Source organism: Meles meles, chromosome 6 (assembly GCF_922984935.1).
Source record: "Meles meles chromosome 6, mMelMel3.1 paternal haplotype, whole genome shotgun sequence".
In the NCBI taxonomy this organism is placed as follows: Eukaryota; Metazoa; Chordata; class Mammalia; order Carnivora; family Mustelidae; genus Meles; species Meles meles.
The window spans coordinates 136,040,600-136,067,811 of NC_060071.1; the positions used below are offsets into that span (position 1 = coordinate 136,040,600).

The window sequence follows — 27,212 nt, forward strand, 5'->3', positions numbered from 1 at the left end:
AGCTTATTGAATATCAAACTTTGTAATTTTTAACATTTATCTGTAGAACAGTGAATTTTTTTTTCTTCTAGAACAGTGAACTTTTAAGAAAAACAATCCAAAATCTACTGTCAGGTCTAGGGACTGAGTGAAGTTAATTACTTACTTTTCCCCCTGGCTGCTGTGTAGCCTGCTGAGCCTCACTTCATTGCCTTATAACACTTTTGTTTTTTTTTAGAGTCAACAAACACTCGGGTCCTGTACTTCAGCATCTTCTCAATGTTCTGCCTCATCGGACTAGCCACCTGGCAGGTCTTCTACCTGCGCCGCTTCTTCAAGGCCAAGAAGCTGATTGAGTAATAAGGTCCAGTCTCCTCCCACCTTGTATCTCGGCCAGCGGAAGATCACTGGGACATGCCTGACCCAAGGCGTCCTACTAACAGCACCATCAAGGCACATTGGAGCTTTCTTGCAAGAACTGATCTCTTTTGGTGTGGGAGGACAGGGGTTACTGCCTACACCCAACAAGTCAGTGAGAGACTTCTTTTTAACTTGGTAGCATTGGGACTAGTTTTGCAACAATAGGACTATTATTAGAGTCCTCTATAACAAAAAATAGGGGTTACCTAGGTAATGCCAAAGTCAGCATTTGTACTGGGTTTCCTCCTGTGATCTGTTTGAACCATGTTTTCTTTCCTTTTCCTACTTGCTTACCAGCTTGGGCTTCCACTTTAGTTCCTTTACCAAGGTTTGTATGACCATGTTGAACTTGTTTCATTCTGATTGTCCTCTTCGGATTTCTTTGTGAAAACACACTTCGATTTCTCTTGACCCTTAGCTGAAATGTTAGGTAGCTTCTGGTGATTTCCTTTCATAAATTCCTGTCTCTTGAAAGGGTGATAGATGGACACCTCATAGAAATGAGCTTTGTACTGTACATAACTCTTAAAGAGGACTTCATTTTAGAGAATTAAAATATTTGTGCTCAACTGCTTGAACCTCTTTTGTGTATTTATGTGTGTTTAGCTCTGTGCAGTTTTATCAGGTGTGGATTTGTGTGATCACCACCGCAAGATAGAACAGTCCCAACTCTCCTATCCCTGTACTACTACTTTTTATAACCATAGCCACCTCCCTTCTTTTCCGCAAAGCCCCAACTTCTGGCAACCACTAATCTCTTCTCCATCTGTAATTTTGTCATTTCAAGAATGTTTTATAAATGGAATCATACAGTATGTAACCTTTTGAGATTGGCTTTCAAAACTCAGCATAATTCCCTTGAAATCCATCCACGTTGCTGCATGTTATCAATGGCTTGCTTTTTATTGCTAAGGAGTATCTCATGGTACGCAGGTACCACAGTTTGTTTAACCATTCCCCCACTGAGGGATATTGGGTCATTGTCAGTTTTTGGCTGTTTCTACTAAAGCTGCTGTGAACATTCATGTACAGGTTTTCATGTGAACATAAATTCTCATTTCTCTGGGATAAATAAATGCCCAAGAGGGCAGTTGCTGGGTTGTATGATAAGCACGTGTTTGTTTTTATAAGAAACCCTCCTACTCTCTTCTTGGAGTGACTGCCATTTTACCTTCCCACCAGCAACATGTGACCAGTCCAATTTCTCCAGATCCTCTCCAGTATTTGTTATTGTTATTTTTTATTTTAGTCATTCTCATAGGTGTGTCTAGTAATGCCTCATTATGGTTTTAATTTGCATTTTCCTAATGGCAGATGATGTTGAGCATCTTTTCATGTGCTTATTTATCGTCCATATATCCTCCTCAATGAAATATCCTTTCCTGTCCTTTTTACCCACTTTCTAATTAGCTTGTTTTTTCTACTAAGTTACAGAGTTCCTTATATATCCTAGATACAAGTTCTCTGTCAGATATGTGGTTGCTTGAATTTTTAACATAACTTCTAGAAAGGAAAATACAAGTAAAATTTACCAACTACTCTTATATGGCCGATCACTGACTTAATTCCTGTCCTTATGTGTTCCATCTAGCAAATTAAGACATTTGGGGGCTAAGAAAAACACATCTGGGAGGATTATAAATAGAACAAATACTTGAAACTGAATGTTGCAAAAGCAAAGCCAAGAATTACTGTGGGAATGTAAGGTGCCTAAAGGCCATTACGTAAGCAAAGACATGGTTACAAATGACCATGTTTGTGGACAGTTACGAAAAATAATGTCACTTGAAAATATCTCCATTTCACCCAGGAAAATGGATAGGAGTCTGTCCTTTCTGTAATCCCTTAACCCCTGCTGACTGTTACAGGGCTTTGTCTAACCTCAGAGGCAAGAATTACTGGGCTTAGGGCATATAGCTTGCGGTTAAGCAGTGCATTAGAATTAACACTGTTGTGATGACCAGAGTAAAATACAAAAGTAAAAGAGGGAGTGAGTTATGTTGTTAAAATCTCAGGCTGTTAATGTTCCAGCTGCTGTGAACCCAAAAGCCCTTTATCCCCACTCTTGACTTCTGTGAATGCCTCTGGTGTGGCATTAATTTGCGCAACATTGCCATCTGCTGGTGGGAATTGATAGGTACGGCTCCCGAGAACCTGGAGGCCAAATCCTGAACGTAAGGACAGTGGATGTTGAGAAAAGTCCATCTGTGGTATTACATACACTAGATGACAGAGGATACATCCAAGTAGGGAAGTAGATAGCCAGATTTGTGGGTCAGATCCATTCTTAGAGGTCTAAAGGTCAAATTTTGTTCTGTACCTTTAGCCTAATAAGAAACTCATATTTCTGAATGGTGACTTTCCCCTTTTTCAGAAGCAATGAAAGTTCTAATGTTTTGACAAAATGGCAAAGAAAAATGTAGGAGAGGAGACTATTTTATTTTAATGATGTTTTTGTTTCCAAGTGTGACTTTGTGAAACTGGGATTTTTTTTTCCATTCTTCCCTTTTACTCACATGCCAAAAATACCAGCTCAGACACTTGTGCTTTCAGTTTAAAGTTCATTGATAATTACAGCTTCATTTTATCAGAAGAGTAAAAATTATTTGCCTTTGATAGAAGGCTAGTGCAAGAGTAAATCAGCTTTAAAAATGAAGAGTTTATCTGCTTTCCTCCATTTCGAGCCTTTTCAACACAGTCTGTATAATACAGATAGGGGAATGATACAGTTTAAGCGCTGTTATACCATTGTCATAGATTCCTGTCATTAGCCATTTTTCTGTTTGCTTAATGGAAAGAGGCATGTGGGATTTCTACAGATTCACTTGTAAATGTTGGATTGGGGATTTTTGTGTAAATTTTCTCAAATAAATGCTAGCAGAAACCATTTTAGGTGTATTGAGTATCTCTTTGTCTGAATTGGCAATAATTCTTCCATTTTCTTCAGTTTTAAAGTATGGCAAGTTATCCATGATAAATTAGAGAAAAGGTTCTATGTGATTTACTGCAGATCGATAAAGTTTATTTGAGCTAATACAATTTTATTATCTTTTATATATAAATATATAAGCTATATATAATGTGTATATAAACTTAATCATAATAATTAACATCTTCATAAAGGCTAAAATAGGGTTCTGTAAGCCAAGCATTTTCTGTAGCTTCTTTCTTTGGGAAACTGCTATTAGAATTATTTCCAGAGTGTCCTCTCCCTTAACATTCATTCTTAAAATTCCCCTCCCAGTTTAGAACCTCTCAGGACTTCTTTTTTGCCCATTACATCTATATAAAACCCAGTCCAGTGGGTTAAGGCCATTTTCTCCTTCCTTTTACTTACAGCTGAACATTTTTCATAAAGCTCCTTTCCAAGAGTAAACCTGAAGGCTGGCATCTTATTTACCCTCAACCTCCAGTCCTCCAAAAAAAACAGATAATGTGTCAGTGAATCTATAGTCTATAAAGTAGGGATTCCCAAATTTGAATATAACTTAATATCAAAAATGTCTTATTTCTCACTGATGATTTACTTTTAGAGAACATAAATGGTGAACGAATTCAGCCAAACTTTTAAATGAACTTAATCATCTCAGCAGTATCATATGCTTGTTAAATGGTAGTATGTGTTTGGCATATTAATTATTCAGTCTGCTGTAGTGGTATCCCACATAACATACACCCCATGTATAGTTTTTAAAATTTTCTAGTATCACAGTAAAGTGAAAAGAAACAGGCAAAATTAGTTTTAGTAGTACAGTCTAACATACCCAAAAGAGCATTTCAACATGCAGTCAATATAAAAATGATTAATGAATATTTTACTTTTTTTTTAAGATTTTATTTATTTGACATAGAGCACGAGCAGCGGGAACGGCAGAGGGAGAGGGAGAAACAGACTCCCCACTGAGCAGGGAGCCCAATACAGGGCTGGATCCCAGGACCCCAAGACCATAACCCGAGCTGAAGTAAGGCACCCAACCGACTGAGCCACCCAGACACCCCACGAGTATTTTTCTTTCTTTCTCTCATACAGAGTCTTTGAAGTCCATTGTGCATTTTACAGCTACAGCACATCTCCATTTAGACTAGCCGCAATTCAAGTGTTTAATAGCTGCGTGGAGCTAGAGGCTAATATTGGAAAGTGAAGGTACAGACTTAGCTGGGTACTTTTGTAGATTTTTTCATCTTTACAGTGACTCTGTGGCCCCAGGGATCTGCCATTCACAACTGGGAACTTCTGCTATATACATCCTGTTTACTTATTAAAATACAACATAGATATATCCGTTTTCGACCAAAGGCAGTCTGAGATCAGTTATACCTTCAGAATGTTCAGTACTTCTGGATTTATGAATACTCAAAGGCCAGATGTTTAGTTTCATTTATATCCAGTATAATGAAGGACTGAGCATGAGTGTTTCTGTTCCATACTCTCTTAAGAGAACAGGACGTTTGTCTCTTAAGCTTGTATCTATGCATTATAACTAAAACAATTGGTAATACCAGGCTAACCAAGCTACAGAAAACTATCATTCCTCATGGCAAAGATGCCAGAATAAAATGAAAAAGCTGTGGCTGAAACCTCTTTACTCTCGATTTTAAGTAATTACTTTTTCCATTCTTTTAACTGAAAAAAAAACCCCACTTTTATTGAACATATATTCTGTTTAATATACTGAGTTGAACTCTGGAGAAGACTCAGATAAATCTAAGAAGCAATACCTATCCTCAAAGTGCCTTGTAATGAATAGGAAGAGGTAGCTGAAATGGCCTCTATCCAGAATGATCTCCCTACTTTGTTTAGCCATCACTGACTTAACATTTTGCATATTTCTCCAGGAAGCCTTCATCAGCCCAGTAAGTTTGGCTTGGAAAGATGCCCCTCCTAAATTCTTTCTAGGATCTTGTACTTACTATAGCACTGAAACAGTTGTAATTGCCTAGTTATTTGTTATATGGACTGTAAGCTCCATGAGACTAGGAACCACGTTATTTTTGTTTTCTGTTGTAACTCAGCACCTGGCACAAGTTGTATTCAGTGTTTGTTGAATGGATTAATTGAGAAATTTAAAAATATATAATCCGGCATACTGGAATGAAACCAACATAATGAAATACGACAGGGATTATCAGTTGGGCTTGCATTTAGGTGTAAAAAATGTTCTATACAGGGGCGCCTGGGTGGCTCAGTGGGTTAAAGCCTCTGCCTTCAGCTCAGGTCATGATCTCAGGATCCTGGGATCGAGCCCGCATCAGCATCGGGTTCTCTGCTCAGCGGGGAGCCTGTTTCCCTTTCTCTCTCTCTGCCTGCCTCTCTGCCTACTTGTGATCTCTGTCTGTCAATAAATAAAATCTTTAAAAAAAAAATGTTCTATACAGAGGTGATAATGACCCAGTATTTATCCATCGAATTATTTATTTTTTTTTTATTTTATTTATTTATTTGACAGACAGAGATTGCAAGTAGGCAGAGAGGCAGGCAGAGGGAGAAGAAGAAGCAGGCTGCCCACCAAGCAGAGAGCCCGATGTGGGGCTCGATCCCAGGACCCTGAGATCATGACCTGAACTGAAGGCAGAGGCTTAACCCACTGAGCCACCCAGGTGCCCCACAGTTACTAATCAAATAATTTTTAATCTTGTAATAGCAAGCACTTTTCTAGGCACTGACACATAGTTGTAAATGAGTATAAAATCCAGGCTCTTGTGAAGTTTACATTCTAATGAATGGAGATAGTCAATAAAGAACATAACAAGACATCAGTATTTTCAAGCTTTGCAGATAAGTGATGTGATCTAGTGGAAGAGCTGTGTTGCTTTGGATGTGGAAAAGAAGCTTCGTGAAGTACAAGTATGATATAAGCAGACAATTGTTACAAAGCCTAGTATACTAATAGAAGTATTCGACCAAGGGAGACAGAAGTCCCTTGTGCTCTCCTATTCAGAGCCAGTGTGGAACGTTATGCAGAGTGTAGGATATCATACCTTACAAGGGTCACTGATGAGCTGTAGAGAGGTCATAGGTAGGAGTGTGAGCTCATCCTTCACAACTCCCCTGTTCCATTCTACCAGGTGTCTTCATCCTCTGCTTGCTATCACTGTCCACCTCATGAAAAATCACAAAGTGAATCTCCTGGACTCACACTTACTTCATCAACCACATCTCAACTGATCACAAAGTTCTAAATATTCCTCAGATGGGGCGCCTAGGTGGCTCAGTCTTAAGTGTCTGCCTTGGGCTCAGGTCATGATCCTGGGGTTCTGGAATCAAGGCCTGCACCAGGCTCCTTGCTTGGTGGTGAGCTAGCTTCTCCCCCTTCCCCTCCCCCACTCATGCTTTCTGTCCCTATCTCTCTCAGGTAAAATAATGAAATGTTTTTAAAAAGTTTAAAAAAAAATGTTCTTCAGAAGGATTTCTCAAACGTGGACTTCCTTTCTACTCACACTGATAAATACTTCAGTGCCTCTTCTTTTCTTAGAATATAAATTGCCCCTTAACTGGTCTCCTTGCCTCAAGTCTTTGTCCTCCACATTGTTCTTTGTAAAATATAACTTTGGTCTTATGTAAAGTGACTGTATTGCTTATTGTCTGAGCTGGGCACTTGAGCAAAATAAAGCTCTGTTATTCCTGGGGGAAAGGTGTGAACTGGGACTTCCCCAGCAAATTGGGACACACAGTTACTAATCATATATTCCCCTGCTTAAAAATCTTGAATAATTTTTTATTGCCCACAGGAAAGCCAAACTCAACAGTTGAGGCCCTGTCTTCTCTTGCTTTTATACCACATATACCCTGGCCTCCAGCCACATAACTTGCTCTTGGTCCCCAAACATCATGCTCTCTGAATGGTGTGGATCCAGATTACTGGGTTGACTCCCAGCTCTCCTTACTAGCTGTGTAACATTGAGCAGGTGACTTAACCTGGGTCATCTCCGTTCCTTCTATAGAATGAAAATAATATGAGGATTAAGTGGGATGACTCCAGGAAAGAAAACCTTTAGCATAGTGTCTGGAACATAACACTTAATAAAAGTTAGCTGTTACCTCTGTGATGTTAGTTCTGTTCCTACAGCTTTACAAATTAAAAAAAAAAAAAAAAAGCTTGGAGATGTAAAGTTGACCAAGGTCAGTCACTGATGGGACGTTTTTTCACTGTATTACAATTCTCTTAGTGACTTGCGGGTAAGGAGCACCTTCTTGTAGCTTTCCCACCCACAGAAACACTGTCTGGCACCTAGTGCTTTAAAGAATGTTGCATGAGATGAGACGGTCAAAGATGTGGAAATACACACGGAAGGAGAATGTTAAATCTGGAAAAAGAGTGTAAGGAGAGTTGACTTTAATTACTTTTGGAGTTGCATAGAAGAGGGACCCAGGGTGGCTCTGGGAGCAATAACTGGGCCCACGGACTGAGATGACACGAGGCAAGCATTTCCGATTACTGGAGTATCTTCAGTATCTCACTAATCAAAGAGCACTGTTCAACGTGGAATCACTGCCCTTGAGATAGGCCTGGCGCCACAAAGCGACCCGGCGACCTCCGGACCTCGAAGCTGTTTGGAACCTGGCCAGGGATCGGGGGCGGGGTCTACACACCCGAAGGCGACTCCCCTGCCGCAGCCTGAGGCCTCCGGTTCCCTGTCCAGCACAGCGGCCGGTGGGAGGGAGGGAAGCCGGGACCGCGAGACTAAGCAAGTGGGGGAGCTAAGGCGGTGAGGGCGTTGGGGACGGGGGGAGAGAGCCCGCCGGGCCGGAAGCACCCGGAACTGTTTCCGGGTCAGGGGGAAGGAGCCACCATGGAGCCTCGCGGGTTTGCGGGGCTGACGGAGCCGCGGGCCGGCGTCTGAAGCGAGAGAGGCGTAGTGCGGCCAGCGCCGCTGGGGACACGCAGGCCGGTCCCGCAGCCGCCACCATGTCGGTGCTGGGCGAGTACGAGCGACACTGCGATTCCATCAACTCGGACTTTGGGAGCGAGTCCGGGGGTGGCGGGGACTCGGGCCCGGGGCCCAGCTCCGGCCCGGGGCCACGAGCCGGCGGCGGCGCGGCGGAGCAGGAGGAGCTGCACTACATCCCCATCCGCATCCTGGGCCGCGGCGCCTTCGGGGAGGCCACGCTGTACCGCCGCACCGAGGTAGCGGCCCCTGGCTCCGGCCGCCCCAGCCCCTCCTTCGCCGCCCCGCTTCCCAGCCCCGACCGGGTCCCGCCTTTGCCTGCGGCTCGCTCCTCGTCCTCACTTAGATTTGCCTGGCCGCAGGGTGTATGTCTCAGGGTCTTCTCCATTCTTCCAGCTCACCTGCCCTGGGAATTGTAGATCACTGGTTTTACTGACTGGTCGTTTCTGTCGAACCTGGGGAACTGAGCAAGGCATTGGACCTTCTCTGAGCTTTAGTTTCCCCATCTGTACATTGGGGTTAATGATAACTATCCTAAAAAATAACCTTGATTTTTTAAGTTTAATTTTGAGGATCGAACGAAGCTACTTTGCAAACTGTAAATTAAAGTGGCGTACGAATGTGAAGTGTTGTCAAAACTGCCTCTCCTGTATAGCTCTCCATGGTCGGGGTGGAGAGGAGGGGCGTAGCTTCAAAATTCCCCCGTCAGTGGCAACTCTGTGTCTTTGCCGTTATCTTTAAGTTCAGGTATGAACACTTAATTGGAGATTTTTCTGGAAGATCAGTGGGTTCGTCGTTGCTTTCTTCATCGGTGTTTATGCACGAGAGATACCTTTTCGATATATTCTGAGCCACTGTTTCTTAACGTGGGTTGGCGGGAGGCAAGGACTCCTTTGAAAACCTGATGTAAACATAATCCCACCCATCCCTTATTGCATATATACAGATCCTTTGGAGAGATTCGTGGATCACTGACCCCCAAGTTCAGAGCATAACACTGATCTTAAATCCTGTAGTGGTGCTTCTACTTCCAAAAACTAACCATCATTTGGATGTGAACCCTAAAGTCTTGAACTTGACTTTGGATGATGATGATTCATCCATAAGTGATCCATCTGCAGTTCTGGGGTGTGTTCCAAGCTAGCATACTTTTAAGGCTGAAAGATGGAGGAGAGGGGTGGTTGCAAGAGAAAATCTTCAAGTGTTTTTTTATCTTAATGCAACATTAATGTATGATTTTAGGGTTACCGTTAGTATCTGTTTTTCTTATTTGTACTCACGAAAAAGAGATGAGCATTGCTATTTCTGTTTTATAATTAAAGAAACTAAGTGTATTTAAATCCCTTGACACTTAATCTTGGGCTAGAACAGAGTTTCACATTTCCTCACCCATGCCTTTCCAGCATGTTGATCTTGATTATTGAGATTGGTTTTATGTTAAATTTGATTATACTTCCTCAGATTGGCATAGCATTATCTATATCACCAAATGTTTATTAGGTTTGTGAATTTACAAAGGGTTGATTAGAAGCAGCCCTTTCCCTCCAGAAGGTTATATATCAGTGGGAAGACAAGTTAGCCCTGTTAGTAAGAAAAGAGCATTTAAGTTGTATGTGTATATAAATGAGAAAGGATGCACAAATATCATATCAGTGTATGAGTTCTGAAAATGAAGGAATGGATTGCACTGGATAAATGCACAGTAGAAGGTTTAATCAGGATATCCCCCTAAAAGTCCTGGCAGAATCATTTTAAAGGATAGGGAGAGTGATTTAGGTGGGGATGCTCCTGGGCTGGAGAGCAGTATCAGTAAAGAATTTGAATGTTATAAAAGGGAATGAATATTGGGAGCTGCAGATAAATTGTCATGGATGAAGGAAAATACACGACATGTAAAAGTTGTAGGAGACATAGAGTTGCAAAATAAGGCAGGTAAGGGAAGTGAATTCTAAGCCCTCAGGCATGACTTGTTCTATCTAGAAAGCATAAATAGAAATCACGATAGAGAAATCTAGATTTATACAAGTAGAGGTAAGTTTAGTATTTTCATTTTACAAGAAACTATGGTCAATTCTAAGTAACTACTCTCTCCAGTTCTCCATTTCTGCAGTATTCTCGCCCTACTACAGTGTTTATCATGACTAGTAGCAGTTTGTCATGATGTCCTTCAACAGAAATCTTTGGGATGTACCCCTAGCTTGTATTTTTACCTGGAATTGACATCGTGCAAATTAAGTAAATGTAGCAACAATGTCACAGTATCTTAGTGCTTTACTTTTCCCAGTCCTATAGTAAATGACGATGCTCAATTGTATGAAAAACCATTAAATTCTGTTCCTGTTTTCTTTAAAGGAAAAAATTAAAGGAGTCAGTCTCTGCGCATCTGGGAAGTTTTTTTTTTTCTAGGCTTACAGATCAAGGTGTGGATTCATTCTCTGCCAAGCTAGAGGAAAGCACGATGCCTCTATTACTGTGTTGTAGGATGACTCATTGGTTGTGTGGAAGGAAGTTGATTTGACCCGACTGTCAGAGAAGGAACGTCGTGATGCCTTGAATGAGATTGTTATTCTGGCGTTGCTGCAGCATGACAATATTATTGCCTACTACAATCACTTCATGGACAATACCACTCTGCTGATTGAGCTGGAATATTGTAATGGTAAAGTAAAATTCAGTGGGACCTCCTCTGGCAAGACATTGTTGTGCTTATAGTTACCTTGAAAGGGAGAAGAAAATAAGAGGCATATACATTGATTAAAAACTTCAAACAGGTTTCTAGTTTAAGAGAAACAGTTCAAATAGTTTAAGATAAGAGTTCTTGGAGAATTTTTAAGTGATTTATGAAATAAGGGGAGGGAATTTCCCCTGCATACTCATTCTCTCTTACGCTTCTAGTTCCATCTTCAAATTATTTGTTGAGTTGAATTTTACATTCACTTTTCAAGGTTTTTTTCACATGAATTGACTTCAGTTAGGCATTAATGTAAGACATCTAATTAGGCACTAGAGACATAGTGTGGCTTGGCACTGCTTTATGTAATATTTAGTGAAATCTTTTAAGTGATATTTATATCGACTCAGCCAAAGCTATCCAGTTGAAAAGTGGTTCAAAGATGATTGCTGAATGAAAATGATACATAGCAGTTCATGGCCTTAATTTATTTGGTCTCTGATTTCTTTGGACCATTTTGCTTGTAAGATAGCAGTATTAGCTCAGTCGTAGGAATATAGACTCTAAACCCATATCACAAGCTCTACTACTTCTTAACTCTGTAACTTTGCACAAGAAACTTCTCTGTCCCTCAGCTTTCTCATCTTAATATGAGTTTATTAATAACAGTACCTGTCTCCTAGGGTGATTGTATTAAATGAATATGTAAACCCCACAGCTTAGTACTTGGTATATAGCAAATCTTTAATGCACACTGTACTAGCTGTTATCCTTGTTACATAGGAGAACCCTCAAAGCCCTTTCTTAAGCTACATGCTAAGGAAGTCCAAGCATATCCTTCACTTAAATCTCTAAGAGAAAGCTCTTAGACTTCTTTTTGTCTTGTCTCTTGTGTACTATGATTGTTGCTGGTTCTGATCAACCCTAAATGTACAAGATTATATTAGAGATTTCTGAAGTAGCAGAAGCCTCAAGCAGTTAACTTCCTTTGTGGTTAGGAGGGACTAGCACAAATGGTAGATTTGTTGAAACACTGAGTTTCTAAATTGCAGGGGAAATGAAGCTGTGAAACTGAGCCAGGACTAAGGTGTGAGTTATAGTTTTAGGAGGAAGTAAAATGAATTGTGATCATTTGTAGTCTGTTACTTGATAAAGGAAAGGGAGAAGCACGTTCAGACTTACTCTGCAGAAAGGAGTAAAGGGAGTAATGAATGGAAACAGTCTAGGGTATCCCCTAAATTATGGGAAACCTTTTCAGTGTGAAGTAGTAAAAAAGGAAGTTGTTGATGAGATGCCCCTGTACGTACAAACCATTGCATCACAGGTATAGCCCAAATGTTCTAATAGTCACATCAGAGAATTGTTACAGAAACATTTCAGATTTCTTTAAAAAGAGTTCTAGAGAAGAAAATCTTCTGATTTTGAAGACATTCAAGGTATTGTGTTACTTGGAATAATATAGGATTGGCCTTTATTCTTCTCTTTTCTAAAAATGTCCTTCCTATTTTTTCATCAAACCTCATTTGTTAGGGAGGGGATTCTTTGAAGAAGACTTTGGATACAGTCCTTGAAGGATAGGGAGGGTTTTATAAACAGTCAAGAGAGATTCATTTTTTTGTATCAGCTGTTAAAACCCTGGTAGCTACAGGAGCCAAGCTTTGATCTTTATGAAGCATTTCACACCTTTCTCTTGTTTAATTGTAGGAGGGAACCTGTATGACAAAATCCTTCGTCAGAAGGACAAGTTGTTTGAGGAAGAGGTAATTCATGCTTCTGTGGAAGGAAGCTAGAATTGTATTGTGATTCTTGCATTCTAGGCCTGTATTTACTCTTCCAACAATGAAGAGTGTTTTTTTCCTTTTGTTCAGACTCCTTCCAGGCTCTGGTTGCTATTCATGAGAAAGGAAACCTCTAACAAGGAAGCTGTCTATAGCTGCTTCCTAAACGCTTTACCTCCACATCATGATTCTCTATGGGCTTTCTTTTCCGGTTCTATTACTGCAGACTGGTATGCCCAGTTTTCTATACCTTTGCATTCTTCTTGGATTTCTTTCCACAACTCTGCTTCACCATACTATATAATGGCATTGGAACTGTTTTATGATGACTGGCTTTTTATTTTTACCCCTTCCACTTTTCTTTGCCTACTCAACCTCCAAGCAAGAGATGTCAGGTCGTGTTGAATCATAACTCTGATTGTAGCTTCCTTTGTTTGTTGTTTTAGTGTGTGTGTCTTTATTTAAGTGGAATTTTTTTGCTTCCCATCCAAATATAATTTATTTATTTTTTCTGTAGATGGTGGTGTGGTACCTGTTTCAGATTGTTTCAGCAGTGAGCTGTATCCATAAAGCTGGAATCCTTCATAGGTAATGAGTGGAAGAATATGGGACGGAGGGGCACCTGGGTGACTCAGTTGGTTAACTGTCCAACTCTTGATTTCAGCTCAGGTCTTGATCTCTCAGTCATGAGTTCAAGCCCTGCGTTGGGCTCCATGCTGGGTGTATGTGGGGCCTATGTAAAAAAAAAAAAAAAAAAAAATACAGGATGGGATTCCTCCCCACCAATCTAACCCCCACCTTGGGTACCTCCCATCAGCACTATTATATTTTTGGTTAAGCAGACAAGGCTTTTCCGTTAATATAATTTAGGAAGGAAAGAGTGAGTAATGATGGGTGTTACCTTCACTTCCTGAAGTTAAATTATGTTTTGTGATCTAGGAAGACTCTCAGTAGCTAAGTACTGCTCAATCACTCCTTTAAGAGCTGTTTTAGAGTTCAGTTCATTAATTCATCAATGAAGTCTAAAAGCCAGTAAGAGAAGTGGTATTAGATTGGTTGGAATTCACAGTTAATGTTTTCTATGACCAATAATAATTGGCAAGTATTTTCAATTTTATAAATGAGTCTTAATTTAGATAAAAAGCTAGTTTGTACAGTTAATTTTACAATTTTACCAGCTTTTTTGGTGGGGGGGAGTGCTTTCTACTCATTTCTAGCTGTAGGAATGAACTATTAGAACATTTCCACATTATACCCTTCATAAGTGAGTCATTGATCATTGCTAGAGATTAATGTTGATTCACCAGTATTTTTTTGTTGGTGGTTTATTCTTTCAGTTAACATGTGCTTCTCAATAGCTATTGAATGGCTACTAGTTGCATATTATTTTTCTTTTCAAAAGTTACAAAGAGTATTCTGGTTTTTTCACATCTTAAGGAAACCAGAGTGTGAACCAGGCACGGTTTATTTGTGTTACATATTTAGAAAAATAGCCAGTGATTTTATTTAGGTGAGCTAAACAGCCTAATCATGTTGCTGCTGGACTGTGAGCCTCTTCCCTCTTCTTAACAGATTTGAAACTTTAATACCAACCAATTCAAGACATAAATGGTAATTGAAGAGTCAGTACACCTTATAGGAATTATAGGATTACCTGGGGCACTGTGTTTTCCATCTGGCCCTCTCAGTTTTTCCCGACATCTTCAGTGGTGTGGGAGACATGCTTGTGCTATGAAGCCCTGGAGAACGAAGTTAATTCTCTGATTCCATTCCTCCAAATCCTCTTTTCAATTTTAAAGTACATGGGAAAGTGGTGACCACTGTTGGGATCCCATAACAGTGTGAACAGGGGTAACCACTCAGTTTATTCTGTACTAATTCTGGGCAGATGCGGGGATGAAACAAAATAGTTGTCTATAGGAGTTTAATATACAGTATCTTTTTTCCCCAGAGATATAAAGACATTAAACATTTTTCTGACTAAGGCAAACCTAATAAAACTTGGAGATTATGGCCTAGCCAAGAAACTTAATTCTGAGTATTCCATGGCTGAGACGGTAAGTATATGTTGCCCTTAATTTTTTTTTTCTTTTCCTTTCTAGTACTCTGAGGTATAAATGTACACCACTCCAAATCTCACACACTTTTCTCAGTATTCTTGCAAATTCTCCATGTTTATAAAGCAAGTCTTCGGGAGTCTTTTTCCTGTGCTTACTAACAGCCATTCACATGCTCAGGTATTCTTTCAAGAGTCATTGCCCACATCACAGCTCTGACCTCATAGCCCTTCCATTGCTTTCTTTTTTTTTTTTTTTTTTAATCTTATTTATTTGACAGAGAAATCACAACTAGGCAGAGAGGCAGGCAGAGAGAGAGGAGGAACCAGGCTCCCTACAGAGCAGAGAGCCCGACGTGGGGCTCGATCCCAGGACCCTGAGATCATGACCTGAGCCGAAGGCAGCGGCTTAATCCACTGAGCCACCCAGGCGCCCCTCCATTGCTTTCTAAAAACAGGAAAATGGGGCACCTGGGTGGCTCAGTTGGTTGGGCGTCTGCCTTTGGATTGGGTCCTGGTCTGGGATCGAGTCCCCCATTGGGCTCCCTGCTTGGTGGGGAGTCTCCTTCCCCCTCTCTCTCTCTCTCTCACTCACTCTTGGTCTCTCTCAAATAAATAAAAATCTTTAATTAAAAAAAATAAAAACAGGGAAATGCTTTACCATTTTTTTTGTTTAGTATCTTTCATAGATTTCAGTTTAGCTCTTATTTAGTATTTATTTGAGCTTATGATGTTGGACATATCTTTTTGTGTTTCCTCTGAATTTTTATGGTTCAGGAGCCCTATGTTACAAATAAAGGCTGATGCGTAGAGAACAATCTGATATACCATACACCGTCTCAACTGCAGGGCTCCCTTCTCACTTGATCCTAAGAAAGACCATTGGTAAAGAGTAGGCATAAGTTCCTCTTTAAGGACAGTGATTTCATCCTTCTAGGAATTATAAAACCCAATTATTACTCTTCTGGTTTCATAGTACTCTGTCCTTGAAAGAATTTGAAAATGTAAGTTAATAAAATTAATTTTGTCCTGTTGATGTTTTTTGATAATGTCAAGATATACCTGTAAGCAATTTAGAGTCATCCAAGGATGCTAATAGCCAGGTTTGGGAGTCTGCTTCAGGAACTCATTCTGCTTGTATGATGGTGCCATATTGAGCTTCTGAAGAAGCAATCATGTCCTTATATGAATTTTTCTCATCAAGAATAATCTGGTAAAGCCGAGATTTGACTTTTTTATCCAGTTAAATGTAAGGAAGTAATGATATGAAAATTTATAAATGCCACATAAACCATCTAAAAATTGCTTTGGTTTACTGGTTAGAGACAGCTATCAGTTTTATTAGAACTTCTGGGGTACTCATTGTCTCATCTGGGGAGAGGTACAGCCTCCATTGAGGACATTTTTATTTCCAAACCCATTCCTCAAGGTAGAAGGTCTTTTTCAGATTTGAAAGAAATTTCCCTAGCTGTGTTACTATTACAGACGTCAAACTGAGCCATTTACAGAGTTTTAGTACTATGCACCTGGGGTAGAACTTCTGACGCCTTTATTTAATTATCATCTCCCCACTGCCAGTTTTTTTTGTTTTTTCCCATTGGTGAACTTTTACTAAGTATGTCTTTATCTGTATGAAGTCTTCAGTGGGCCTAAAGCCTTTGTGATCCAGGAATCACTGCCGTGCCTCCCAAATTGCCATAGTACCCTTCATAATTGGTCCAAGAAATTTGATAAAAAAAAAGATTTCTCCCCATAGTGGTATCAGCTCATAAAAAACTTTTAGAATATGCTGATGAATATTTTATAGTTATTATCACTCATTTGTGGGAAATTTACTTCAGTTGTTGAAATATTAATAGAGTTACCTCAGAAATGAAGTTATTCTTTGGTTGTTTTCTTTTCATTCAGCTTGTGGGAACTCCGTATTACATGTCTCCAGAGCTCTGCCAAGGAGTAAAATATAATTTCAAGTCTGATATCTGGGCAGTAGGCTGTGTCATTTTTGAACTGCTTACATTAAAGAGAACATTTGATGCTACAGTAAGTTGTATTATCCCCACCTGGTCCTTGCAGATGGTATAATTTGGTTGAGAAAATCAAATTCCTTTATCCCTGAGTTTCTGATTTCATCATCAGAAATCAGCTATAGGCAAACAAACAGACAAAGTATTCAGGCAGTGGCTTGGTGTAGTATATTATTAAAATGCTGTATACCTGATTTATCTTTAACTTCAGTTCCCCACTGAAATAATGTTACTCAGGTGCTCTGAGCATTGTACTTGAATTTGTTGACTGTCGTTTTGAAATTGCCTCTAGGATCCACTATGTGATGCTATAGTTTGGATAAGCCATTTCATTTCTTATGCTTCAGCTACATCCTTTTTTTTAAAGCAAATTATTTTTTAAGGCAAATTATGTAATGCTCATTAAGTGTTTTGACCTTTTTTATAAAAAAAATTACACACTGACTCTTATATTAGAGGTTGTTACTGTTCAATGGACAACAAATTCCTTTTAGTCTTTTTTCTTCCTAAGTAAAGCCCAGTGTAAAGCAGTGCTTCTCCAACTTTCATACACATAGGAAATCACCTGGGCACCTTGTTAAAATGCAGACTCTTTTTTTTTAGTAGATCTGGAGAGAGTCCCAATATTCTGCATTTCTAACATGATGCTGATGCTGCTAGTCCATGGACCAATCTGAGTAGCAAAAGTGGATTCACATCCAATTTTCTCTACAAAACATGTGTGAGAACTTTAGAATAGTTTTCAGAATTTCTTTGATCCTCTCTTTCATTATCTGTAACAAGGAAAAAATATCTATCTTTCTCATAGAGATGCTGGGATAATGTATATGAAAAATGCAAATGTAAGAGAAGCAAATTCATTGGTCTTTCATGAGACTTGTTTATTTTTCTAAATCCTTAAATTTAGTCTGGTGGATCATCTGATTCTTCTAAATACTATAGTGGAAGGAAAATGAGTTTTAGAGTCAACACAGACCTTGGGTGGAGTTATAACTCCATTTTTTTCTGTCTGTTTAGTCTTGGGCAAGTTACTTTACATCGCTGAATTGGTAATCATAATAACCTCCTTATAGGGGGTTGGTAAGAGTGCCTACCTAGCACACTGTGGTCTCTCAATAAAGTTGTTAATGGTGTTATTATTATAATATTATCATTTTCATCTTATTATTCACTGCCTTATCTGTTGCAGCAGAGTATCCCCTGCATGACCATTATGAGAATATATAAATTAGGAGGCAGATTACTTGGCAAAGAAGGTACTTAAAGCCAGGAAGCATAGCTAATCTTGTTTTCCTTTTTCTTGGGATTCAGTTGAAGGGTCAGATTCTAATATACTCCAAGTATTATACTGTTGGCCACATAATCATATCTCTCATATCTCTGTGTTGGCCGTTTGGCTTTATTCCTTCTGATTGCACCTAGCCATTTCTTGGTGATGCATACTAATAGTTAGGAAAGAAATCAAACCCAATGCAGAACTATTGCCATTTCTTTAAAAAAAAAAAGAAGAAAGAAAAAGTCACAGACGTTTCCGAGGCCCTACTAGTAGATTATCATCTTTATATAACCAAGAATAATCATTTTGTCATAGAATCCACTCAACTTGTGTGTGAAGATTGTGCAAGGAATCCGGGCCATGGAAGTTGATTCGAGCCAGTACTCTTTGGAACTGATTCAGATGGTCCATGCGTGCCTTGACCAGGTAAGTGTGACTTACAGGTTGATTTCTGTTTAGGGTTTTCCCTTCACAGCATAGTGTTTGGAGTGTGGTATGCATAGGTGAACCGGCACAAAGGCACATTCACTTCTCCAGTGTAGGATATATTTGTGGCTATACCCAGAGGAAGAGGCATTGGTAATTCATGATGGTTATTTGTTTCAGGCAACAAATCCTGTAGCTTTATTCTGCTTTATTTTTACCTTATTGATTTGTGAGATGATTTTACCATCTTAAGTAGTGCTCCGTTTTTTTAATGATCGGGATTAATTTTCAGAGATTAATTTAACAAAATTGTAGTCAGAGATAATTTAGAGTTCCTATGGTGCAGAATATGTGTAGTTGTATAGATAGTAGTGTAGCTCCAGATTGGTGTTATTCAAAATATGGTTCATGAACATAGAGTGTTGGAATTGCTAGGGAATGGAGGAGTTTTACAAATAAAAAAATGAAGATTCCTGAGTCCCACCCCAGACCAGCTGGATCAGAATTTCTGTTGATAAAGCCCAGAAATCTTTATAACAAGCACTCTGGGAGATTCCTATGTGCTATATATATTGCAATTTGAGAGGCAGTGCCGTAACTGAACAAGTAAGGAAGGTGCATTCTCATTCATGTGCAGGTGTTGGTGATAATAAGGTGATATGCATAAAACATGGAATGTGACACGAGAAATTGTTTTTTGAAACAAGAGGATAATATACAGTGATCTTTGAATAATAAGCATGCAGCCTTCTAAGAGGAAGTAAAATGCCTCTTTAGACCCCATTTTGCCCTTTTCCTTTAAATTAAAACTGACCCAGTCTGTACTTTTTAGGATCCTGAGCAGAGACCCACAGCAGATGAACTTCTGGATCGCCCTCTTCTCAGGAAACGCAGGAGGTAAAGTACAGAGACGTCCACTCTGTTGACTTTCTGTGCATGGTTGACTGTTAAAGGCCTGATCAGAGGACCACAAGAGAGGGCAGCATTTCCTGACTTGGCCACTCTGGTGCCTTTTTCTACCAACGTCCTTGCTTTTCCTGCTTGAGAGGAGCTCCTGACTTTCACCTCGCCTGTGCTGTTTTGTTCTGAATTTATACTGATGAGACCCTAGCGCCCTGTGCTGTCCTCATCTGTGAGTTTTAATCTAGAGTTAGGGCATTGGAGTGTAGTACTTAAGGGAGGAGGGCTTTGCACTCTGACATCCTTAGGTTTGTATCTGAGTTGTGTTACTTTCTTTGCCAACTTATTTAACATCTCTGTTCTTTAGTTTTCTCCTCTATAAAGTCAAATAGGGTAAGGATTAAAGGAGGGAATGCATATAAAGTGCTCAGCCCAGGGCTTGGCACAAGATGCTCAGCGATTGTCAGATAGTAGTATGGATTTAAAGTGGGCCTTTGTTTTTCAGTGCACTCATTTAGGTGCTATATTGCAGTGGGAGGAATCTTCTTCAGAATAAGCTTGCATGATTGTTGACATGTTACTTCCTGAGATTTTTTTCTGTGTTAGAGGTCTCTAGAGATAGGAAGGAGGTCCTCTATCCCTCACGTCCTATAGGAGGCTTCAAACCCAAACTTAAAGATGTGTTCTTTGTTACTCCTTTTTTTTTTTTTTTTAAGTAATCTCTACGCTCACTGTGGGGCTTGAACTCATGACCCTGAGATCAAGAGTCATATTCTCCTCTGACTGAGCCAGCCAGGCACCCCTTTATTATTCTCATCCTACTATTTTTGTCTTACTGTCCTTTTTCCTTCCCTACCAGTCCCTTGTTTCTGTATCTTCCCAATATTCAAACCTTTGCTTTGTTCTTTTTTCAAGTCTTGCCCTTAGATACATTAAGTATATACTTAATTCCATAATCTTTGTCATTTGGTCAGTACCTTTATTTTGTTGTGTCATTTAATTAATCTTTTCTGGTTCTTCTCCAGTTAAGGTGTAGCGAGTGTTTTAGTGCCTAAAAGTAATACTCCAGAAATAGCACAGTTACCTTCCACTTATGTCCGATGCATGTTCAGCAGTACCACCCTTTGGTGCTGGTTAAGCATATGTAACTTTGTTATCTGACTTTTTTCCCCAACAGTATAATCACTATTTTAATTTCTTTTCAAATATTTCCATTGCTAATTTTGTTTTAAAGATTTTACTTATTTGACAGAGAGATAGAGAGCACAAGCAGGCAGAGCAGTAGGCAGAGGGAGAGGGAGAAGCAGACTCCCTGCTGAGCAGGGATCCTGATGTGGGGCTCAATCTCAGGAGCCTGGGATCATGACCTGAGCCAAAGGCAGCTGCTTAACCAACTGAACCACACAGGCACCCTCCGTTGGTAATTTGTAATTGCAGTTTTTTGGTTTTTTTTTAAGATTTTATTTATTTATTTAACACAGAGAGATCACTAGTAGATAGAGAGGCAGGCACAGAGAGAGAGAGGGAAGCAGGCTCCCTGCTGAGCAAAGAGCCCGATGCGGGACTCGATCCCAGGACCCCGAGATCATGACCCGAGCCGAAGGCAGCGGCTTAACCCACTGAGCCACCCAGGCGCCCCTTAATTGAAGTTTTTATTGAGATAATTATAGAGTTATACACAGTTCTTCATTAGAACTTTGTACTTTGATGGAAAAACATAAGACAAGAGAGATTTCCGGATAAAGCATAGCAAACGGTGGAAAATATTCAGGAAATACTGAGTCCTGCTTGACTAGATTAGTGGTTCTAGACCTGGGGTTCTCAATAGCAACACCTCAAGAGGTTTCAGAAACTACTGGTACCTAAGCATCAGCCCCAGGAATTCAGCTGTAAGTGTTTTAGACAGAACAAGAATCCTAGGCTAGAATATAGGGAGTAAATAGAAAGAAAGAAGGCTGGAAAGGTAAGGATCTTGAATGCTAGGCTAAGGGATCTCTGCTTAATTCAAGCTATTGTACAGTAGTGGATGTTTATGAGAGGGTAGTTCGTGTGATAAGGGGCATGCGTAAGGAAGACTCATTTAGCAAACTAATCTCAGTGTTAACTCAGTATAGGACTAATAGAGTGGATTGGCAGTGTGGGGAGTCAGACCTACTGGGAGGTCCTACTGCAGCCTAGGTGGGAAGCAAAGTTGCCCAGTGCTAACGTGGCAAGCCTGGAGAGGAGAGAGGAATATAAAGGGCGTTATATTGGTAGAATCTGTAGGACTCAAATATTGAAGAAAGGGAGACAGCTGAGTCAAAGGTTTTAAGCCTAGTCCACTGGGAGAATGGGGAGTGCCAGTTGCAGAAACAGGAGAGTCAGAAAGAAAGGCTGTATGGGAGAAAGAGAATGAGCTGAGGTTTAGAGATGCTGGGTGTGGGAAGTCAGTGGGCAGCCTGGATGGAGAGGTCAATGGGTATTTAAAATGTGCAATAGAGGTACTCTAGTTTCTGTTCCAGTTTGAATGCTTCTGGGAGAAAGAAAAAAAAATGGCCCCAAACTGCTGGCCCTGTCATATCTAATGATTTGTCCAAAGCCAGGCCCATGTAACTGTTTGAATCGTATTGAGGTACTTTTCCAAAAGTATTGTGTTACAGGAGGCATATGGTTTATAGATGATTAAATCTGTGAAATGTATTAAAGAGACACTGGTACAATGTAGGAACCTATTCTTTCACTCATGTATCTTTGCTTTTCTTTTGGTAGAGAGATGGAGGAAAAAGTCACACTGCTTAATGCACCTACAAAAAGACCAAGGTAATGCCTAGGACACTCGTAAAAAGTGGTATCTCTTAAAATACCATCAGGGGGTCTTTCTTTCTTTGCTCCATGCCTTGTTTGATCCCAGTAAGTAGCCGCTGGCATCCTTTGAGAAGCCAACATCTGCGTAAATGTCAGATAGTCATTTCTGAGAAAACAGAAGGCTATAATTTCATCCTCGTACTGAAGTGGACATCATTACCATGATGAATGTTGGAAAACTGAAAAGTGTAGGTGTTACGGACCAGACTGGAATCCGATCTGGCTGTGCTGTGATGAAGCCCCGAGGCAGGAATTGCAAGGCCTGCGATGATAGAGGGTTGAAATAAGTTGTCGAGAAAGAACATACTGTCTCATGCCATAATTGGCAGTTCTTCTCTGGGAACAGACTGGAAGCATTTTTCTTTGATATAGTTTTTTATGTTAAATGTGCCTTTGTTCTGGGGGTTGTTGACAGGTCAAGCACTGTGACTGAAGCACCCATTGCTGTGGTAACATCACGAACCAGTGAAGTCTATGTTTGGGGTGGTGGAAAATCCACTCCCCAGAAACTGGATGTCATCAAGAGTGGCTGTAGTGCCCGGCAGGTGTGTGCAGGGAATACCCACTTTGCTGTGGTCACAGTGGAGAAGGAACTATACACCTGGGTGGTAAGTGAATGCTAAGTACGTCAGAAGACTGATGTAAGCCTGATTGTTCACTGGGCTGAGGCTGTCTAAGTAATTTGTCAGTTGAACGTGTGCTGCAGGAATGGCAGCATGGGGTGCTGGAATGTAAGCTCTTATGAGAGCAGGGATTTTTGTCTGTTTAGTTCATGGAGGTATCTTTCCCCAGTGCCTGGTACATACTAGGTCATTTGCAAATGTTTTTTTGATGAATGAATGAATGGGAGAAAGAAGGTAAAAAAGACTGAAAAGAGCCCTAGGTTTGGATTCGGGAGACTGGACTCTCATTTACAGCTGGGTGATTTCAGAAAGTCACTTAATCACCCTGTTCTGTTACCATGAGTTTCGGAGCAACCAGTATCTGTGAAATAGTTATAAACAAATGAAGCAGTGTACCATATCAGGAAAATTCCAAGACCTGTATCAGTGATTGAAGATATCTTCAGTAGAATTTTCCTTTGTTCCCTTCTAGATTTCATCCTCTCTCTCACCTTCTGGAACCAATGACCTGTATTTGTTACCAGTTTTCTTATCCCCCACTCACTCCTCATTCACCCACAATGCAGCTTCCATCCCTGCCACTTGGTTAAAACTGCTCTTAATAAAATGACCTATAAATTGTGAACATAAAACAGATACTTTGGGGACGCCTGGGTGGCTCAGTCGGTTAAGTGTCGGCCTTCAGCTCAGGTCATGATCGCCGGGTCATGGGATCAGACCCCATGTTGGGCTCCCTGTGGAGAATTTGCTTCTCTCTCTTCCCCTGCCTGCCATCCCTCTCTTGTGCCCTCTCTCTCTCTTTTTCTCTCTCTCAAATAAATAAATAAAATCCTTAAAAAAACACAGAGACTTTGTTGTCCTTACTTTCTTGACCTCCTGGCAGCATTTGACATAGTTGATCTCTTCCTCCTTTGACCTTTGTCTTCCCTTGACTTTCATGACAGCATCCTCTCTTGGCTTTTCTCCTGTCTTTTTGTGCCTTCTCACTTGTTTCAGGGTGCTTTGCCTTTACCCAGCCTTGTCTTAGGCCCTCAGTTCTTCTCACTCTTCCTCTTCTTCCTGAGGGAGCTAATTTTTTTCCAGTAGTCACAGATACTTCTCCACAAGGACAGGCTTTGTCTCGAGTGTGTACAGTAGATGTTCAGTTAGCGATAGGTTGAAAGAATGAATGAATGATTTGACCTCTGTTATAGAATATTAACTGTTATTTCCTTAAAACCCTGTCCCTTAAAGAACTAGCCCCTGAGGGGCTGCCACAGATGAATTGGAATTATTGTCCCTTAAAAAACATTTATATAAGGACTTACAGTTGTGTTCTTAAAAGAATTACTTTTCTCTATAAAACTGCTGAAACATCATTTAGAACTATTCTCAGTACTATGTAGCAACCTCTTTGATGCAGCCAGATTCTTTGTAATTGTTCCATATTTCAGGGAAACTATGACCAAAATTTGTAAAACTTCTAGTAAGGATTTCCAAGAGGCTATATTCCAGTAGAAAACAATCAAATTAGACTATATAAAGAATTTTTTTCACTAACACCCATAATTAAATATAAAAGTTCACCTTAGACTTGAAAGAGAAGAACAGAATTGGGAATGTACTCTTTTAAGTCTTGATGGATAGCAACTCTGGATACTTTTTAAATCTTTACCTGTTGACAGGGGTTTTCTACTAATCATCATTTAAAGGTTGACTTTCCTTTGATTATTTTTTCTTCATTTCTAAATTTCCAGCTGATTTTTTCCTTTGGTTTTTTGGTAAGAAGTTATATTGAAGATTAGCTTTTCACATGAAAAGTTAAAACTTTACAAGACCTCTTTATTTCACAGAATATGCAAGGGGGTACTAAACTCCATGGTCAGCTGGGCCATGGAGACAAAGCCTCCTACCGGCAGCCAAAGCATGTGGAAAAGTTGCAAGGCAAAGCTATCCGTCAGGTGTCTTGTGGTGATGACTTCACTGTCTGTGTGACAGGTAAGCCATCAACAGTAAGCATCCCAGTGCATTTAATGTGGGGTATTGTACTTAATGCTGTGCAGGTTTAACTGGGATTTTATAGCAAAAGACAGTATTCAGAGAACCAAAGACAGTGAACAGATATACACAATAATAACAACATCCCCAATTTGCTATAGTATTAGGGTGGTTGATAAGCAAGGAAAGGCATGTGGAAAATGGAAGAGGTGGCTTCAAGAAAAACACGTTGTATGTTCCAGTTGGGGGGAAAACTAATGTTACCACCTAGTTAGGTATGGATAATACCAAATCAGTAATCAAGAGTTTAAATTTAGTTAGCTTTTTTTTTTAATCCATTTACATTTTCTTTCCTCAAATTTTTATTTAAATTCTAGTTAGTTACTATACAGTGCAATGTTGGTCTTAGGAGTAGAGTTCAGTGATGCGTCACTTCCATATAATACCCAGTGCTAAAGTTTAGTTTTCATCTTGCCATTACTTACTTTTCCTTTTCTCTAGAAAATAGAGATGACCCCAGTAGAATATCAGCATGGTACAACCACTTTTAAAAAAAATTGTTGTAGTAGTACCCATGACCCCTAAGTAAAAGCAACTCTAGACTTACAGTCTGTCCTTTGGATTTCTCTGACGTAGTCATTTCATATGAGATCCCTTGCTGGGACAGTCACATTCTAGCCCTGCCCAGCTTTCTGATTGGACAGAATCATCCTTTTGATTATGGGTTATGCCTTCCTTCCTTTTGCAGATGAAGGTCAGCTCTACGCCTTTGGATCTGATTATTATGGCTGCATGGGGGTAGACAAGGTTGCTGGGCCTGAAGTGCTAGAACCCATGCAGCTGAACTTCTTCCTGAACAATCCAGTGGAGCAGGTCTCCTGTGGAGATAATCATGTGGTGGTTTTGACACGAAACAAAGAAGTTTATTCTTGGGGCTGTGGCGAATATGGTAGGTGTAGCCTTGTCTCTGTCCACTTATTCCCAGGGGCCAACTTGATTTCAGGCTTGTATGTATCTAAACACATCATGTAGCCTGTACTTGAGAAGTGTTGATTCAATAAAAGAATGTTACACAACATTTTATTGGGACGAAGGACTTCATTTTAATGCTTTTCTTTCTTATGTGTGTCTCAGGACGACTGGGTTTGGATTCAGAAGAGGATTATTATACACCACAAAAGGTAAACTCAGAAGCAGCTTCTTCCTAAAGCTTATCTAGGTCACACAGATTCCACTGATAACAGACTGCTCTTTCCCTGACTCCTCATTTCAAGGTATTTATTTCTGAAATATTTTCTGTCTGGGAGACTGACAGTCTAGCACTATGTGGCCTTGTCATCTGACTAAATCATAAACAGTTGAGAAAGAGGATATAGTCATTGTGGACACTCTGGAGTCACATTTTACTCAGGAATGAGAGCTGAAATCAGTATGTACCATGAAAAAGTCACATCAAGCTAAATATATGCCAGAAAATTCCTTGGGAAGTTACTGGAAAGCAGTATATATATATATTTTTTTTTTATATTTTATTTATTTATTTGACAGAGAGAGGTCACAAGTAGGCAGAGAGGCAGGCAGAGAGAGAGGGAGAAACAGGCTCCCCACTGAGCAGAGAGCCCGACGCGGGGCTCGATCCCAGGACCCCGAGATCACGACCCGAGCCGAAGGCAGAGGCCTAAACCACTGAGCCACCCAGGCGCCCCTGGAGAGCAGTATATTATCTCTTTACCCAATACAGCCATTTTTGCCTCCAGTTTCCGCAGTTGAACACCAGGCGAAATATGTGTTTGTAGTTAGGGGTCATGTTGTATGAAACATAATACCGAATTACTCCCGGCACTGCAGGAGCTAGCCCTGCCGGAGTTGGCACAGGCGCTGAAAGCTGCAGGAGCAGCATGGTCAGCTGACTGGCCTGCCCACTGGAAGGTTGCCTGTAATTGACTGTACCATTCACTGTCAACTATGTTTACTTACATTTAAAAAATTAACTTACAGTATTTGTGGGACCATGACTGTTCCTCTTCTGAAAAGGCTGTAGTAGAAACACTGAGGTTTGAGTTTCACAGACAAACCTCCTGTCCCTTTACCATTCCCAGCCCTGTTTAGTTAGCTTAGAGGAATGTGAGCAGTTGGAAGTCCTGGCTGTTATCTTAGTACTCTGTCACCACACTTAAAATGTGACCAGACTCAGACCCTTGAGAGCTACTGAGTTTCTTCTGTAGCTGTCGTGGGGCCTACCTTCTTGGAGGACAAAATCAACAATGGGTTGAAGCTTCTCCTTTCGCAGTGTTTTCTGAGATGTCTTTCTAAGTGGGACCTACTACTAAAACAAACATTGAGAGGGCTGT

The 27,212-nt window shown here is 40.2% G+C and overlaps 2 protein-coding genes across 2 annotated transcripts in view; both read left to right on the forward strand.

Annotated features, from left to right (window-relative positions):
• Positions 1–3,286, forward strand: part of TMED10 (transmembrane p24 trafficking protein 10) — a 41,077-nt gene extending 37,791 nt beyond the window's left edge. Inside the window, exon 5 of the mRNA XM_046009277.1 lies at positions 218–3,286. Coding sequence (XP_045865233.1) covers positions 218–339 — 122 coding nt within the window. The 3' untranslated portion in view covers positions 340–3,286. The remainder of the gene's footprint in view (positions 1–217) is intronic.
• A 4,793-nt stretch (positions 3,287–8,079) lies between these two features.
• Positions 8,080–27,212, forward strand: part of NEK9 (NIMA related kinase 9) — a 37,442-nt gene continuing 18,309 nt past the window's right edge. The window contains exons 1-13 of the mRNA XM_046007743.1: positions 8,080–8,525; positions 10,768–10,945; positions 12,662–12,717; positions 13,253–13,323; positions 14,687–14,792; positions 16,700–16,831; positions 18,407–18,517; positions 19,350–19,414; positions 22,166–22,216; positions 22,677–22,869; positions 24,717–24,861; positions 25,610–25,810; positions 25,996–26,042. Coding sequence (XP_045863699.1) covers positions 8,307–8,525; positions 10,768–10,945; positions 12,662–12,717; positions 13,253–13,323; positions 14,687–14,792; positions 16,700–16,831; positions 18,407–18,517; positions 19,350–19,414; positions 22,166–22,216; positions 22,677–22,869; positions 24,717–24,861; positions 25,610–25,810; positions 25,996–26,042 — 1,575 coding nt within the window. The 5' untranslated portion in view covers positions 8,080–8,306. The remainder of the gene's footprint in view (positions 8,526–10,767; positions 10,946–12,661; positions 12,718–13,252; positions 13,324–14,686; positions 14,793–16,699; positions 16,832–18,406; positions 18,518–19,349; positions 19,415–22,165; positions 22,217–22,676; positions 22,870–24,716; positions 24,862–25,609; positions 25,811–25,995; positions 26,043–27,212) is intronic.